The sequence below is a fragment of the Plectropomus leopardus genome, chromosome 23 (genome assembly GCF_008729295.1).
Source record: "Plectropomus leopardus isolate mb chromosome 23, YSFRI_Pleo_2.0, whole genome shotgun sequence".
NCBI classification, from domain to species: domain Eukaryota; kingdom Metazoa; phylum Chordata; class Actinopteri; order Perciformes; family Serranidae; genus Plectropomus; species Plectropomus leopardus.
The window spans coordinates 7,830,603-7,845,874 of record NC_056485.1 but is presented as its reverse complement, the minus strand read 5'-3'; the positions used below and the strand labels follow the sequence as shown (position 1 = coordinate 7,845,874).

Sequence of the window (15,272 nt, the reverse complement as noted above, 5' to 3'; positions counted from 1 at the left end):
TTGGAAAAGGACCCGTTCCCTGTAGATATAAATGATTCATTCTAAGGTGATAAAAACACAACAGTTCTTAATTTTATGTGACTATACACTAAAGAAAACATTTGTTAGATTCCATTTCTCCCAATATAGCCCCCTAAATCCTACACACTGGACCTTTAATTGTATTTACATATTATAATACTATAATATGTAAAGATCAGAATTGTGAATTGAACAAAAGTGAAATAAAATTGTTTTAAGAAAACACTTTTATTTGCAATTAAATCTTCTATTGCAACCAGTATTACAGCATAATCCTATTAATCCAAAGCACAATAAATACAAAGTAACTCACACACACACACACACACACACACATAAAGCCTCACACTAAATCACATACTTCAATGTGGAGTAAACACTCACATATATCCTATAAAGCTACATATATAGTGTATATAAAGCAGAACAATCTACATAAATCATTCTGTGAATAAACAGTATCGTCATTTTAATTTCCTTGCAGCAGTAATTTAATACAACAGGTGTGAGCAGCCCCACGCTTCTCTAACTGTCAGTTACAGGGAGAGGAAGCCAAATGATTCTCTCATTTGACACATTTGATATGAAACAACAAGGGACATAAATTGTCCATGTAATCGCGTCTAGATTTAACCACTAGTGGGCCCCAGGAAAAAAATGAGCTGTGGCTCCTATGAGACAGTCTTTTTGAGGTTCAGTTAAGCACACATTTGTCAATTTGATATTGGTGGATAAGTCCAATAAATAATATTGATACACAAACTATTTACAATATGCAATTAATCAAATTACCACAACCCAAAAGACACACATTCAATGTGGGGACTCTGGGGACCGTAAGTGAAGGTGTTTGGGGGACAGCTGCCAACTTTGTCTGGTTGCTGATCCACCCTTGCAAGCAAAGGCTGGTAAAAGACTTTAATTATAAGGAATCATATGTAAGCGTATTTAAAGTAGAAATAATGTGATTGTGCTATTTGAAGTGAAGAAGAAAATAGATCTATTTTATCATCTTAAATGTAAAAAAAATAAATAATCATAGCTTTTAAAAAATCCTAAATTAAAAATCAGAAAATTAACAGTATTTGGTTATCAGTAGCAGCAAAATATGTGAGATTGAGGTGATTTGCCTGTGTTTATGTATTTTAAAAGAGGTAAGAAATAAATAAGACGTAATAAAGTTTCCTTGTGTTAAATCAAAACTAAGGGCCTTGGCCGTGTGGTTTGGCACTTGGTGTGTTCACACAGGCAGCTCCTGCCACAGATGGAAATTTCGCCTAATGACATTTCCCTTAAGTTGCGAGGAAGTGAGCACTCCACCCCAACTAAAATTACAAGTCAAACTTTCAAATGTTGAGTCAGTTTTTCTGTGTCTAGTCTCTGGATTAAGGAAGAGACAACACCTGCCGAGCTGATTTGTTCAAACTTAAAAACATCGTGCTGCTGGATTTCACTGCATAGTTGATTCGATTTCATCAGTAGTAGCTTATAAACTGCAGACTCACAAGTAGCTAATTTATTGTACAGAGGTTTTGTCTGTTATCCAGTGAAGTTGGACTCCAGTCTCTGGAAATCTCAAAAATTTTGGGCATGACGTTTGGTTTACTCATCATGGGAAATATACCTAGCTTGTGAAAACCACTGCATTATGTCATCTGTGGTTCTTGGGAAGCACTGACGAATCTGAGAAAATAACCCCTGATGATATGATGCTACAACTTAGAACAGGACAACTGCATTAACAAACTGTGTTAAAAAGACATAAGCATTTAACAGCATCATACCAAAAGATGCTACAGAGTGCTGCAGAAATGAGTCCTACATCTTAGCATTTTAGCACTGCCTGTTCCCTCGTCTTGAAGTGAATGGGTTTTTTGAATGAGTTTTTGATTGGATGCCTGCAATAAGGTCTGTAGTTAAAACACAAGCTTAAGATACTTGAACGTTTTGTTTTGTGATATAAAATACGTCAGTCAAAACTCCACTTGTGAATTTTGAAGCTTTATGTGTCTTAAAAAGGTAGTTGGCTAAATGAGACTACAAAATGTCATCAAACCAAGCCACACCAAACATGACTTTACAGCCTCACCTTAGTGGCGATGCCTAAGTCATGCGACTGCAGTGCAGTACATTTATAGTCTAAAGTTAGTTTCTTTTTTTAATGCTGGTGATCGCATTTATGCCTGAAAAATCATTAAAGTGGTGTTCATTTGTTAAGATTATTTTGCTGATCAAAACTGGTAAGTATCCTTAAATTTGGTTGCGGCAGACTTTATTTTCTGCAATAATCCAAAATCCAAAATAAAAATCCCATCGTTTTTCGACAAAGGAATCAGGGTGACTCAAACTTTCATGTCAGTCTACAAAAAATGTCATGCCTGCAGCACTCTATCAGTTGCATTATGGGAAGTGGAGGGTCAAGTGTTTTCTGGAGCTCGACCAACACGGACACTAAAACCTGGGATATCTCTGCTTCTGCTGCATTGGCTTGAACCATTTTGTCTTAATTTGGCCCTTGTGAGTCCCACACTTTATGGAAGCTCAACACTAAATCACAATGGTGTCCCTTTAAGTAGCAGAAAGATGAATATGAACAGCCTGGATGTTCGTTTCACCCTTGGTTCATTTTCTGATGTCGTACAGACAACTTTGTTGGCTTGCACTCGTTATTGCTTAAGCTGCTCAGCAGAGTTTGATTGCTCAAAATACAGAAATATATAAATTATAAAAACATTTTGGCACAAAGAAAGTCTTCTTCCTTTACTATTGTAGTGCTACTCATGACTAGTCCCACTCAGTATCCAGTCATTGACCTCCAGGAGCTCAGAAAGGGAAAGATCTCTTGAAGGATCCCCTAAAGTTGGCAGTAGGGGCGGATGTTGAGAGAGAGGACCATCAAAACTGCTGGAGGTAGTCTGAGACACATTGAGGGGACTCGGGACAGTGAGCAGGGAAAGCAGAGACTCAGAATTGAGTTGTCCACTATAACTTGACGGCGAGGCAAAAACAGAAGCAGGAGAAGGCACTAAGAGGGGCTGAGGAGCAGGGTCTTCAAGAGCTGGCGGTAAAAGAGATGGACTTGAAATAATTGGATTTTTGCTGAACTGACCTGGTTGAAGCTGGGGGACATTCACTGGACAAACCTGCGATACTAGAGCTGCCTCTTGTGCACCTAATTGGGAATAAGGGTGCCCTTCATTAGATGAAGCAGTTAGAAAGGAGTCTTTCATTAGAAACGCATCCAGTGCACTGGAATGAAGAGGGGGGAAGCAAGCGTTTGCTGGTATTGAAGAGCTTTCATTGATAGTGCCTTGCGCAGATTGAGGCTCAGCAGCTGCGGCAAAAGAGCTGGAGGGTACAGGGTTTGAAACAGAGCTGGTGCAGACAGGCGGAACATTTGTCGGCCTTGACGTGATTAGAGAATCGCTAAACAAAGAGTGAGGGGCCGGGACTGCAGAGAAAGAGACAGAGTATGGAGAAGTTACAGGGCTCGAGAGGGTGAAGAGTTCAGCAGATGAGCAAATGGGTGAGGCTAATGTTTTAGTTGTTGGAGTAGTTGAAGATGAGAGATGTGCGCCTTCAACACAGTCTCTAGTTTGAAGACTGGAGGGTAAGGAGGTAGAGACTGAAGGGGCAGGAGCTAACGTGGAGCTTAAGGTCTGAGGAGGGACTCCAGGAGGGCTGGGGCCACGCTGACAGTCAGCTGAAGGGGAAACTGAGGCACAAGTTGTTGAACCGGAGCTGGCTTTGAGGCAACAGAAAGGCTTGTGCCGCTCCAGAGCCGTCATATAGAGGTGGAGGTCTTTTTTCAATGCAGCAATCTCCTTTTTAAGGGCTGAATTTGATCGCTCCAGACCCTGAAGCTCCTACGGAAAAGAGGGGAAACAGGAATATAGGGTATGACGGATAAGGGAGGGACAGACATAAGAAAGAGTTAATGTCAAGTTGAGTCAGGTCTATCTTTATTATCCCTGAGAGTGGCACTCATCAGCCATAAAACTGATTACAGACATACATCAAAAGACATCCCACCCACATAATATCACAGCCGTGCTGCGATGAAACACCACAGCCAAGCAATACTAATGACACTCTTCTTTAAGAGTCTTCTCCAGTGCTGCAATAGAAAGCACAACAGCCATAGAGCGGATGAGGAATTGCCAAAGTCTGAACCTCGAAGGAGAACTGAAATATTGCTCTTAAGTGACAGTACTGCAAGTTCAGCACGAAAGAAGAGGGTAGGCGGTGGAGAGAGCAAAAAAGGTGTTCCCCTGCTGATCAATGTAGAGTGGGTAAGTTTCACTTGTAAAATAAAGAGTCAAAAAGTGGCTTATAAATAAACAATTAGTTTCTAGAATTGTTTTCTCCTGGTTAATCAATCAACTAAATCTCGCTTTTCTGGCCTCATTAAGTTTTAGTGGAGTCTGAGGACACTTATCTTCCATAGCAGCTAGTTTTCATATCCACTGAGCATTACTGGCTACAAGTACAGACTTGGATAACACTTAGAGGAATGGTGTTTTCTCTCAGTCAGATTACATTTCTTGTATATTTTCCCATAGTACAGAGGTCACAGTCAGAGTAGCAGTGGTATTGCATCACGTGCGCTGACCCTTTAAACCATGAACTGCTGACACAGACACTGTATGTTTCGTGAGTTAAACTGGTTTGTGGCAGCGATGCTTCTTCAAAAGTAACCTAAAGGATTTTCAGAGAGCAGAACTGAAAGAGAAGAAGAGAGAGAAAGCGAAAGTCTGGACTCCTGCCACCCAAAAGATACACACACACACGCCCATTCATAAATTCGGTAAACACACACTTACATAAAACCAGTTATAACAGGTAGGATAAGATGTTGGAAAACAATGGGGTCGACCGTAATTAGTGTCAAGGAGAAACGTCTCAAATGGTTGTTAGGTGCAGCACTATGAACAACAGATTTGGTTTTCATATTGCCAAAATGAGTCATAAAACAAATTTTATAAGTGTGTATGGCAACATATACTTGGCCTGAGAGTAATAAATCCTATGACAAATTTATGAAAATCAAAGTTAAACCTTTTTTATACAAATTGAGAAATTTTTAAAAAAGTGTCTACAAAGAACCGTCTAAAACTAAAACAAGTAATAAGGATTTAGGATTAGATCATTTAAGTAATAGTTTCACCGTTTGGAAAATACACCTACTCACTTCCTTTTGCAGAATTAGGAGAAGAATGATGCTTCTGTCAAATCTGCATGGTAGAAGTGTCCAGTTTTGCAAAACATCAAGCAATTTTTTAATGTAATTTTTGCTCTACCACATGATGAAAAAAATAAACAGAGAAGTATAACCGAAAACGCAAAACCCTACGACAAAAAGTCCTTTAGAGAACATTTTGCTTTTTTCCAGAGGAACGAGAGCGTTCTTGTAGAATCTGACTTTCTTGGATTTTAAAAGAAATACATCCATATTCTGTTTTCAGCAGTGAAGGTTGAGAGTCAGGGCGTCTTTCACTTCACTTAATCCTTTGAGAAAGTGATAAGAAAGCTCATAATGTGTGTGTGTGTGTGTGTGTGTGTGTGTGTGTGTGTGTGTGTGTGTGTGTGTGTGTGTGTGTGTGTGTGTGCAGAGCTGAAAGGAAAGGGAGGGGAGGGCAAACCAGAGGGAGTGAGAGCCCTTCTCCTAAAGCAGAGTATTTACAAGAAATGGCTGTGAGCATGTTGATAGATTACACAACGCACACACACACACACACACACACCACTAGTCACACAGTGAGTGTGCGTGTGTGTGTGTGTGACTGAAAGGGAGACAGAAAGTGTCAGTCACTTGTTGATGGTGACAGGGAGGAGTAAGGAGCATAAGGAATGAACGTTACGAACCTCATGAAGTTCGTCTGCTCTCTCCGTTTGTTTTCTGCGGCTCCGCCTCGCAGCGTCTCTGTTCTTCTCTTGTCTTTTTCTCCCTCTGTCTCCCATCTGCTGTCCCTCTCCTTCTGTCTCCTGTAAAGATGAAATGTAACACAGTTCAACACACTCATCTAGGAATAATTACAGTATAGTCTTTGTGAGTTTTTCAAGGGCATACTTCTCTTGTGATATCCCCTGCTGCCTTTTGACGGATCTATTTTTTAAGGCTGACCTTATAACTTTTTGATATTGCATTATGTTCTGAAAGATTTCGTAGGTCATAGGGTCATGAGTTAAAGCTATCACATGAAATTACATGTGGTCTCTTAATTAAAACAGGAAGTTTTGTTGTAGCTTTAAAAGCTGCATTTAATGATTTCTTGAGTCACCGTTTGGTTCAAATGGGACAGGAAGCACTAATTATTGTCTTTATTAAATGTTTTTCCAAAATGGTAGGTCACATACACTCAAACAAGATTCCATTAATTTGGCATTTGACACGTTTGTCCAAAGTGACAAACAGTGAGGACACTCAGACTCAACAGGAACAAGAGCACGAAGTCTTATAGGAGATGCATACCCTTTTCAAGACTTTATTTTAAAGAAATGAGATGTAGTTAGGTGCACTTTGTCTTTATCCATATTAGTGGATGGGTGGATGGCAGCCCGGCCTCCACATGCTGATGGCAGAAATAGGAGTCTAGGCTGAAGCCAAGTGACAATCACTGGTGCCAACTATTCTAACAGCACCGCAGATTACAAGGTAGAAAGGAGCGCAAAACTTGGAATCACAATTTTTTGTTTTCAGTCTTTTGAAAACCTTTTTTTGGATGACTGACATACTTTGTTTTTATTATTATTACTTTGGGCGTATTTTTGCCATTATTCACTAGTGGACAGTTGAGCGGTGACAGAAAACTGGGGGAGACAAGAATAATGATTTGGACTTTGCAATCACAGCATACTTGCCTCGAATACTAACCCAACAGGATTCCCACTGACATATATCCTCTATGGTAAATTCATATTATGTTACTAACAGTCCTATTTTATGGATTTAAACTCTATATAAGGTGCTCAACACAGTGGGTTTTGATTTATTTTAGAGGAATATGATGATATATTTTTCATAAAAAGTAAGTTACAATGCACTATGAAAATGACAAAAACAAGAACTGCATAGATCAAAGTGGAATAAAACAATATAACATTATTAAGATAACAATTTCTGCAATAAATACATGAGATATATAATATTTCTAGTACAGGAGGCAAGGCATAGCAAATATATTTATATGGCATATTTCATATCCAAATGCAAACCAAAGTGCTTTACAGATTAGTCAAGTTAAAATTCATTGTTTCCCTAATCACAAAGCATGCCCCAAAGGGATGAACAAATAGTTATTTTAATTACATTTCAATTTGATCTATAAAGTCCAGTATCACAAATCATAATTAGCCTCAAGGGCTTTAAACATACAATATCTCTCTGTCTTTGGACCCTCACAGCAGATAAGGAAATACTCTCCAAAAAACCCTTTAACAAGGGAAAAATAGTTTAAACATATTTTAGCACATTTATAATTGTCTATCTGATGTTTGATAGGTGTCACGGGAACCCCCCCCCAAAAAAAATTTAAATGTGCATTTGAGTGCTTTCATTTTTGATCACATTAAAGACATTTGCACCATAAATTGTTTCAGAAAAAGTACAAATTGATGCATAAAATTTCACCAAAACGCATGGAATTATGTTTTAAAAAATTCTGACAGTTGACCAAACCCCTGATTTCATATGTGCCAACGACAATGCTGAAACAAATCCCACGCCAGTGCTATATTGTATAATGAACAAGGGGGAGTGCTCACCAATCCAGCAGGGTTGCTGTCTTCAGCTGACACCGAGCCAGGGCTGTTGTAGCTGGTTTCCATGAATAACGGGGACATGTTTCCCCCCACAGTAGAGCCGACTGCCGGTTGGTTGTGTGACTGTCGGTAAAATGCACTTTCCCCGAGACCGGATCAACCGCGCTGCGCGCAGGCAAGTGGAGCCGCTGCCATTCAAAGTCTTGCGGACGCACAATCAGCGCGGCTCTGCAGTTTGGAAAAAACTTTGAAAGACTCGGGATGAAAATAAAAGCAGGCGACTGAAATGGCAATGCTATGTCTTTATTGCTTGATGACTTGTTGGCTCTGTAAATGTGTATCCCGGAGTGAGGTGCTCAGCCGGTGTGTCTGGTGGCTTTTGAGCGCATGAGGTTTGGCATCAGGCTGCCAATGATGCAACATGATGCCGAGGCTGCTTTCAGTTTCGCTTTCTTTTAAACTGACCTGCTGATAGTTAAGCGCGGTGGGTTCCGTGCTGCCTTCACGTGTAGGATGTTAGTTTTAGTATCCATATCTGTATCGGCACATAAAGCGCTTAAAGTAGACACATTTAAGAAATCGGCCAGTACAAAAGCAACTTCTTCAAGTGTCTAATTAATTATGGGTTTTTTTCAGTATAATATAATGTTATGCAGATTGTGTCAATCTGTTCCATTACACAGCGTTGTATTAGCTCAAATTTTCTGGGTTAATTGAACGCATCATGATGAATGGATGGTAAAGATGAGGAGGGACAGGAACAGCTCTGAGGAATGACCATATTATTGAAGAAGGTTATGCCTCCCTCACGTGAGGGGAATTTCTCAAAAGCTTCTGCCAGGAAATAAAAAGCCGAGCCCCCACAAAGCAGCCACCAGGGTTTACTGGTACTCTGCAGGATGTGATGTAACTACGCTTAAAAGAAAAGGTGTTATTCTTTCAATATACATGACTTAATATCTTCTTGCCAGATTAAAAATTTTTTTTTAAAAATTAAAAAACGAATGACATTGGTTATTTTTGTTATTTTCAAAAGGGAGACTTTTTAACATGCTTTTGGTTTCAAGTTTTAATTAAAATAAGAAAATGTTTGTTGTAATTAAATAAAATCCTTCTGTTTTCATTTCTTTACGGATCATTGTAACTGATAGAAATAATAATTCATAAAACCGTGACACTGCAATATTTTCAGAGACAGTTATCATACCATGAAAATCATATCCTATAAGACATTATTGGTCCATAACGAACCCTTGTGACACAAGAACTTTTTGTATGAATTAGGAAAAATTCGAAAAAATTTATGTTGCAATATTTTGCACTGGTCAAAAATGTCAGGAGGGTGCACACTGAATTTCTCATTAGGTTAATAACATTTTATCTAAACAGTCTCGGTCATAACTCAAAAATGAACACAATGTTACAGCAGCGTCACTCTGTGGCATCATTTAGCCTATTTATTCTTAACTGACACACACCGTAACTTAAATGTTCTTAAATGAATGCCTTAAAAATTAAACTACTTTAAAAAAATAATAATAATTTTGAGCGTTAAACTGCACCTCATGAATTTTGCTGAGGCAAACACATTTGAAAGCTCCAGAAAAAGCCTATTAGTCCCCTCCATCATTCACCAGAAAACTGTATAAACAGATATGCAAAATATTTAAGATAAAAAATAATGTAAACTCATTATAATGGCTTTATAATACAACACTAAAGGAAGAAGTAAGAAAGAATATAACTAAATTATATTCACAAGGAACATATAAAGTTAAGTATATATAAATATATAGCCCATACCAAAGCATAAATACTATATATTATATGAGTGTAAAGTGAGTGTTTTGAATGACAGTGCAAACAATAAGGGTCTCTTTAGACTGTTTAAATAAAATATGTAATTCCCACAACAAAACACACGGGGGCGTAAAACCAGACCCATGCACACTGCCACACCTTAAAATGCTCACTGACCAATCAACCACCACCGAGCATCTCCAACAGCGCTCGCTTTTCACCCAACAGCCCAATAGGTGGCTGCGTGGGGCGGGATTAGCACTACAGCCTCTTCCTGGTTCGCAATGCTGCCTATGGATGCTAAATATCTTTAATACAAAACCATAAATAAGTGAAAGTAATCTATCTGTCGTAACTGTAGCTCTGTGGGATACCGGTGACGATGGGTTTGCTGACGATTTTAAAGAAGATGAAGCAGAAGGAGCGCGAGATGCGGCTGCTGATGTTGTATCCTGACTGTAACTATCTGCTAGCTTAGCTGGAGACAAGTAGCCTTCATGTACCAATGTTATTTAAACTCAATTTTGTTAATAACACAAGCGCCACGAGCTGGTATTTATATCCGTGTGTGGTTAGATAAAATAATATAACGTTTATACGCTGGTGAAGTTTGTTTTGAGAGTTTTGTGCTGTATCACGCTACACTGCTAGCCAGTCGGCTAAGCTCTGTTAGCTAACTCCAGGTGAATGGCAGCCGGTTCAGCTAATTAATTTACTAATTAAGATAAATAATAGTCGTGTGTGTGTGTGTGTGTGTGTGTGTGAGTGAGTGTATTCTTTAACCTGGCTCGTGCAGAGGTCTGGACAACGCGGGGAAGACGACCATCCTGAAGAAGTTCAATGGAGAAGACGTTAGCACCATCTCCCCCACGCTGGGCTTCAACATCAAAACACTGGAGCACAGAGGGTAACGCGCGCACGTACACACGCGCATGCACGTACACACGCGCATGCACATACACACACGCGTGCACATACACACGCGCGCACATACACACGCGCATGCACAGAATGTAGAGATAATTAAATAATGTACTTTAGGTAAAAGTACTTTTTCAGAATACCCAATTACAGGTAAAAGTAGTGTTTTCGCAACCTTTCCAAAGTAAAATGAGTGTACCTAAGTGTTATCAGCTCAATGTTTTTTTAGGTAAAAGTACTTATTGTGCAGTAAAATGTTCTCCATCAGTGTTTTACTACACTAATATGTATGTTGCATTTTACTGCTGTAAATGTTAAAGCCTCTACTCATTTTATTGCATTTATATTAAGGGTCAACCAATGTTTTCTTCAGGGCAGATACTGATTATTAGTAATCCAATCTGATTGAATTTATTAGGCTATATTTCTGGTCTTATTCCACTCTTGTCATGGTCTCTTCTCTCTCAAACACTTCCAGGTTTAAATTGAATATTTGGGATGTAGGAGGTCAGAAGTCACTACGTTCCTACTGGAGGAACTACTTTGAAAGCACAGACGGGCTGGTGTGGGTGGTGGACAGCGCAGACAGACTCAGACTGGAGGACTGCAAGCAAGAGCTCAGTGCACTGCTGCTGGAGGAGGTACACACACACACACACACACACACACAATGCAAGCTGGAATAACATATAACATGTTCTGCATATGGTGCTCTATACCAACTGTGAATTTGTCCCATTCATTTTGGAGTCAGCTACAAAGACAACATGGGGGATGACAGTAAAGGCTTTTTGTTCTAAATTATGTTATCAGTTTCTATAGTTGACTGTATCCTTTGCTCCATTCAGAGATTAGCTGGTGCTACGCTGCTGGTGTTTGCCAACAAACAGGATTTACCAGGAGCCCTGTCAAAAGAAGCGATACGAGAGGTGAGATTTACTCCAACATTACAGTGATAATGTTTTTTTTTCAATTCTATAACTGATTACAACTTTATTTTCACTGTTGCTGCTTCGAATTCATCTCAGATTGCATTTGAATTAACTAGAAATTGTACATCATAAATGCTCTCGCTTTTTTTCTTGCAGGCTCTGTCCCTGGATGAGATCAAAACTCATCACTGGTGTATCATCGGTTGCAGCGCAGTAACTGGAGAGAATTTATTAGCAGGAGTGGACTGGCTATTAGATGATATTGCTGCAAGGATCTTCACCGCTGACTGAGTGTGTTTTTTTCCAAACAGCAGTCTCTCATGTTTGCTAAGCTCTGACACGACTCCAGGCTGATCATGATTGGACAACAGAGGTCTCAAGTGTCAGAATAGAGCTCAACAAGACTGTTTTTTGTTGTTTGAGGTCTCCAGACACACAGACACCTGTGCTGTCTGGACCCATCATTACAGGAATCACAATCTGGCTTTTATATATTTTTTATTTTGATATTGACAGGGGACCGCCTATTCAGTTGTTATGTAACAGATAAAGAGATCAGTGTGTGAATTTATGAAAATGAAAAAGTAAATTCACCAAATACTGATGCCAAAATGTTTTTTGTTTACAGTATGAAATGTACTGACTCACATGAACATTTTTGCTCCAGCTTCTATATTTTGTGGTTCATCAGATTTTTGTGCCTCACTAAAGTGTGTCCTAATAAATTGAAATGTCTTCTGAATGAAGATTACTGTCACCATTTACATCAATGGGTTTATAAACTTGGTAAAGAAATCTTGGTAACTTCAGTTCAAAAGTCAGTTTTACTGTTTTTTAAATAACAATTGCTTATTTATGCACACTAATATTCCACTATTATTCTGAATATAATGGGTCTGAATTTGATGCAGGTCATGAACATGTTTGAAAATTACAAATTAGGGCTTTAAAGACTTTCACTTTCTAATTGAGATGTGGGGATTGCAGATATTATTCATGTAGGACAACCACACTAAGACTTTTGTCCTTTTAGGAATAATGAGCATTATGGAATATTTTGTGCATGCAAGTGTAGTCATTTTTTATACCAGCCAAGTTCATCTCATAGGTTCGATGACAAACATTTCCCATTTGGATTAATGTGAGGAGTAGTTAATACTTCTGGATCCAGAATTTCAAAAGCAACTCTTTGGATAGTCATTTACAAACATTTGGTAATTAAAACTTGCTTAACAGGATTGGAATTTTTTTATTTTGTGAAGAATGATTTTAGGGCTTCAGACATTAAAAGCAATGTAGGGGCCAGAAATACTTTATTTTAAACATAGATTAAGTTAAAATAAAAATGACTGAGTTGAAGCTCTAGATTATCACATTCACACCGCTTATTTTGTAATTGTAGTCCTTTGTCAGTAATTGTAGTCCTTTGTCAGTAACTGAGACCATGAGACATTGCAAACAGTACCAGACCACCAAAGAAAACTTGTACTGAAAATGTGCTTTATTAAAATTTCCACTATTAAGCCTTTCCCAAGATAATGTGGACATACAAAATGTGTCGTCAAAGTGCAAAGAAAGGAAGAATGAAGTTCTGTAAAGGCTCTAACAATGCATTCTTCACTTTAACAGATACATTTCGTGCTCTTGAGGGAGTGATGCAGTCATGTTGACCGTTGGATGTTTATGATCCCAGGTCCTGTCCACAGTCTGCAGAGGAAGAGAACATGTTAGGAAATGGGTGTCGAAAACTTCACTCTTCAACTTAAAAAAAATGTTAAGTGCGGATCAGAGGGGATACCAATCAGTCATGAATTCTCAGACTGGGGCGGTAATAAGAAACTCATCATTGCAACTTAAATTTAGACATTTAAATCGTGTCACTTTTTCTTCTTTCACTCCTTGACCGGGTTAAGCCCATCATGCCCACAATCCCAGAAACATTACCACACTTTATTTACCTGCAGCAGTCCCGGGGTGTCTGTGCTGTTCTCCGACACGCTCATGAAACCTGCAACAATGCAAAAGGGTTAGCCAATCCAGTCTGAGTGGAACAGACGTCAACAATTTTTAATTCTCGTGTGATCAGAGGGGATACCAATCAGTCATGAATTCTCAGACTGGGGCGGTAATAAGGAACTCATCATATCTACTTGACGAATTTAGTCATTGAAACTGGTGTATTGGAACAACATCTCCCAATTCAAACCACAAAAAAAAAGCAAATACTCACCAGTGCGGGCCAACCGAGAGCACACCACGTGATGACTTCATGCTGCCACATCTTTAAAAGAAAAAAAAAAAAAAGAAAGAAATCAGTGTAAAGGGCCAAGCTTTTATACAGTATTTTACAATTTACAAGTCCTATTTTCACATTTTGGTTACATCTTAACTATGATGTGTCAAAATGTGGAATTCAGCTTCTGGGATGTGATCAGGGGGCGGTTTTCAGTCACGCCCTCACAGCCAGCGGTTCCCCTCCGTCAGAACTCCAGCATGGTCACTTTACACCTGGGTGGATAGGGTTCTCAGTGCCATTACTGGGTCAACAGGAAGGGGAGGCTGACTGGAGAAGTAAAAGAGTAAGTGCAGATGAGACCCTTTTGACTGAGCAAATCTTCATCACATCCACAATCCCAGAAACATTATTGTATTTGTTTATTTACCTGCTGCTGTCCCGGCTGGCCGTGTTGTCCCCACGGGGTCCAAAGGCATCATCGACGCTGCGATAAGTGAAAATGGTTAGTAAATTCAGATTTAATTGGTGTGACAGATGCTTCTGGTTCCTGTGTGATCAGAGGGGATACCAATCAGTCATGAATTCTCAGACTGGGGCGGTAATAAGGAACTCATCACTTCTGCGCTAAATAAATCACAAGTAAACAGAAGCACACTGAAAATATCTACCTCAGCTCCAACAAGCTCGTCTTTGCTGATGACCTTTGTCCTCCTTTTTGCATTTAGTTACCCTTTAAAAAAAAAAAAAAAAGGTTAAAATTTACGGTTTATCTGCCTGCTGGCACCCTGAATAATTTGAGTTTGGAAAGCCTCATACCAGGAGTGGAGAGGAAATTCATCTTTCCACACTTTAATGTTTCAGTGAAGCTTTGGAAAACATACCTTAGACATCTCTCTTCAGATGAATACTGACAGGCCGCTCAGTCCTAAGTGAAGACAAGAAATTGTTCTTTTAGAGCACATCACCACTACAGATGTCCAAAGTGTTTATTTCTCCTCATGAAATTTATTTTCATGCTACACATCACTTCCAACACTACATCTAGTTTGTTACTCTTCTAAATTTCAGTGATCACCACAGTCCACTGGCTCTTACACATCTTTAACACAAAATATATATAAAATACACATATTTTTTCAGTTTCCATTCAGACTGTTGGTAACCCCAACGGGTCATCCCCTTGTTGCCAAGGCAACACCAGTGGGTTCACCTTTACAGGTTCTGGCATTGAACCAAGGCGTAAGACGCGTGCGGGTGTCATCATGAAGGAAACTTGGTAAGGCCATGACATTTCTTGATTGTTAACCAAACTCTCATTCAGGCTGCTCGGGACAAGTGTTAAAACTTTTGAAACCAAGACAAACTGGTCTTGTCTCAAAAACATCAGGTTTTCAGCAAATGAGGAGAAATTACCCATAAATTAGCAAAAAAAAAAAAATAATACAAATAAGAAAATTAGCACACAAGGGAAATGACCTTAGGAAACTGCTTAAAAATTAAAATAATTGTTAAAAAATAAAGTTATTATGCATTTCTATGGACATTTTGACCTAGCTTTAAAAATAAATAAATAAATCTACTATCTTCTTTCCACTGGCAAT

At 39.0% G+C, this 15,272-nt stretch overlaps 2 protein-coding genes and 4 non-coding genes across 6 annotated transcripts; 1 reads left to right on the top strand and 5 right to left on the bottom strand.

The window, feature by feature from the left end:
- Positions 1–334: 334 nt before the first annotated feature.
- On the bottom strand, positions 335–8,729 carry batf2 (basic leucine zipper ATF-like transcription factor 2). The gene is made up of 3 exons (XM_042512778.1): positions 7,786–8,729; positions 5,887–6,006; positions 335–3,887 (listed from the first exon to the last, which is right to left on the bottom strand). Exons 1-3 carry the CDS (start codon positions 7,861–7,863, stop codon positions 2,796–2,798), a joined length of 1,290 nt encoding a protein of 429 aa, XP_042368712.1. The 5' UTR covers positions 7,864–8,729; the 3' UTR covers positions 335–2,795.
- Positions 8,730–9,720: 991 nt separating this feature from the next.
- Positions 9,721–12,177, top strand: arl2 (ADP-ribosylation factor-like 2). The gene is made up of 5 exons (XM_042512385.1): positions 9,721–10,029; positions 10,379–10,489; positions 10,982–11,144; positions 11,352–11,432; positions 11,592–12,177. The coding sequence occupies exons 1-5, from the start codon at positions 9,965–9,967 to the stop codon at positions 11,724–11,726; spliced, it is 555 nt and encodes a 184-aa protein (XP_042368319.1). The 5' UTR covers positions 9,721–9,964; the 3' UTR covers positions 11,727–12,177.
- Positions 12,178–13,214: 1,037 nt separating this feature from the next.
- LOC121962549 lies at positions 13,215–13,288 on the bottom strand. The gene has a single exon (XR_006107134.1). It is a non-coding gene; the product is annotated as a small nucleolar RNA SNORD31 (small nucleolar RNA).
- Positions 13,289–13,511: 223 nt separating this feature from the next.
- Positions 13,512–13,587, bottom strand: LOC121962550. The gene has a single exon (XR_006107135.1). It is a non-coding gene; the product is annotated as a small nucleolar RNA SNORD31 (small nucleolar RNA).
- A 638-nt stretch (positions 13,588–14,225) lies between these two features.
- On the bottom strand, positions 14,226–14,295 carry LOC121962551. The gene has a single exon (XR_006107136.1). It is a non-coding gene; the product is annotated as a small nucleolar RNA SNORD31 (small nucleolar RNA).
- A 518-nt stretch (positions 14,296–14,813) lies between these two features.
- Positions 14,814–14,940, bottom strand: LOC121962552. Its single transcript, XR_006107137.1, has one exon. It is a non-coding gene; the product is annotated as a small nucleolar RNA SNORD22 (small nucleolar RNA).
- Positions 14,941–15,272: the final 332 nt, after the last annotated feature.

Bases quoted from the DNA above. Each gene is read 5' to 3' on its own strand.
- arl2 (XM_042512385.1), top strand. From the start codon at position 9,965: ATGGGTTTGCTGACGATTTTAAAGAAGATGAAGCAGAAGGAGCGCGAG. The intron at 10,030-10,378 runs GTATCCTGACTG...TGGCTCGTGCAG, and splicing joins GAGATGCGGCTGCTGATGTT to AGGTCTGGACAACGCGGGGA. The intron at 10,490-10,981 runs GTAACGCGCGCA...AAACACTTCCAG, and splicing joins AAAACACTGGAGCACAGAGG to GTTTAAATTGAATATTTGGG.
- batf2 (XM_042512778.1), bottom strand. From the start codon at position 7,863: ATGTCCCCGTTATTCATGGAAACCAGCTACAACAGCCCTGGCTCGGTG. The intron at 6,007-7,785 runs GTGAGCACTCCC...TCATCTTTACAG, and splicing joins ACAGCAACCCTGCTGGATTG to GAGACAGAAGGAGAGGGACA. The intron at 3,888-5,886 runs GTTCGTAACGTT...TCTTTTCCGTAG, and splicing joins GAGCAGACGAACTTCATGAG to GAGCTTCAGGGTCTGGAGCG.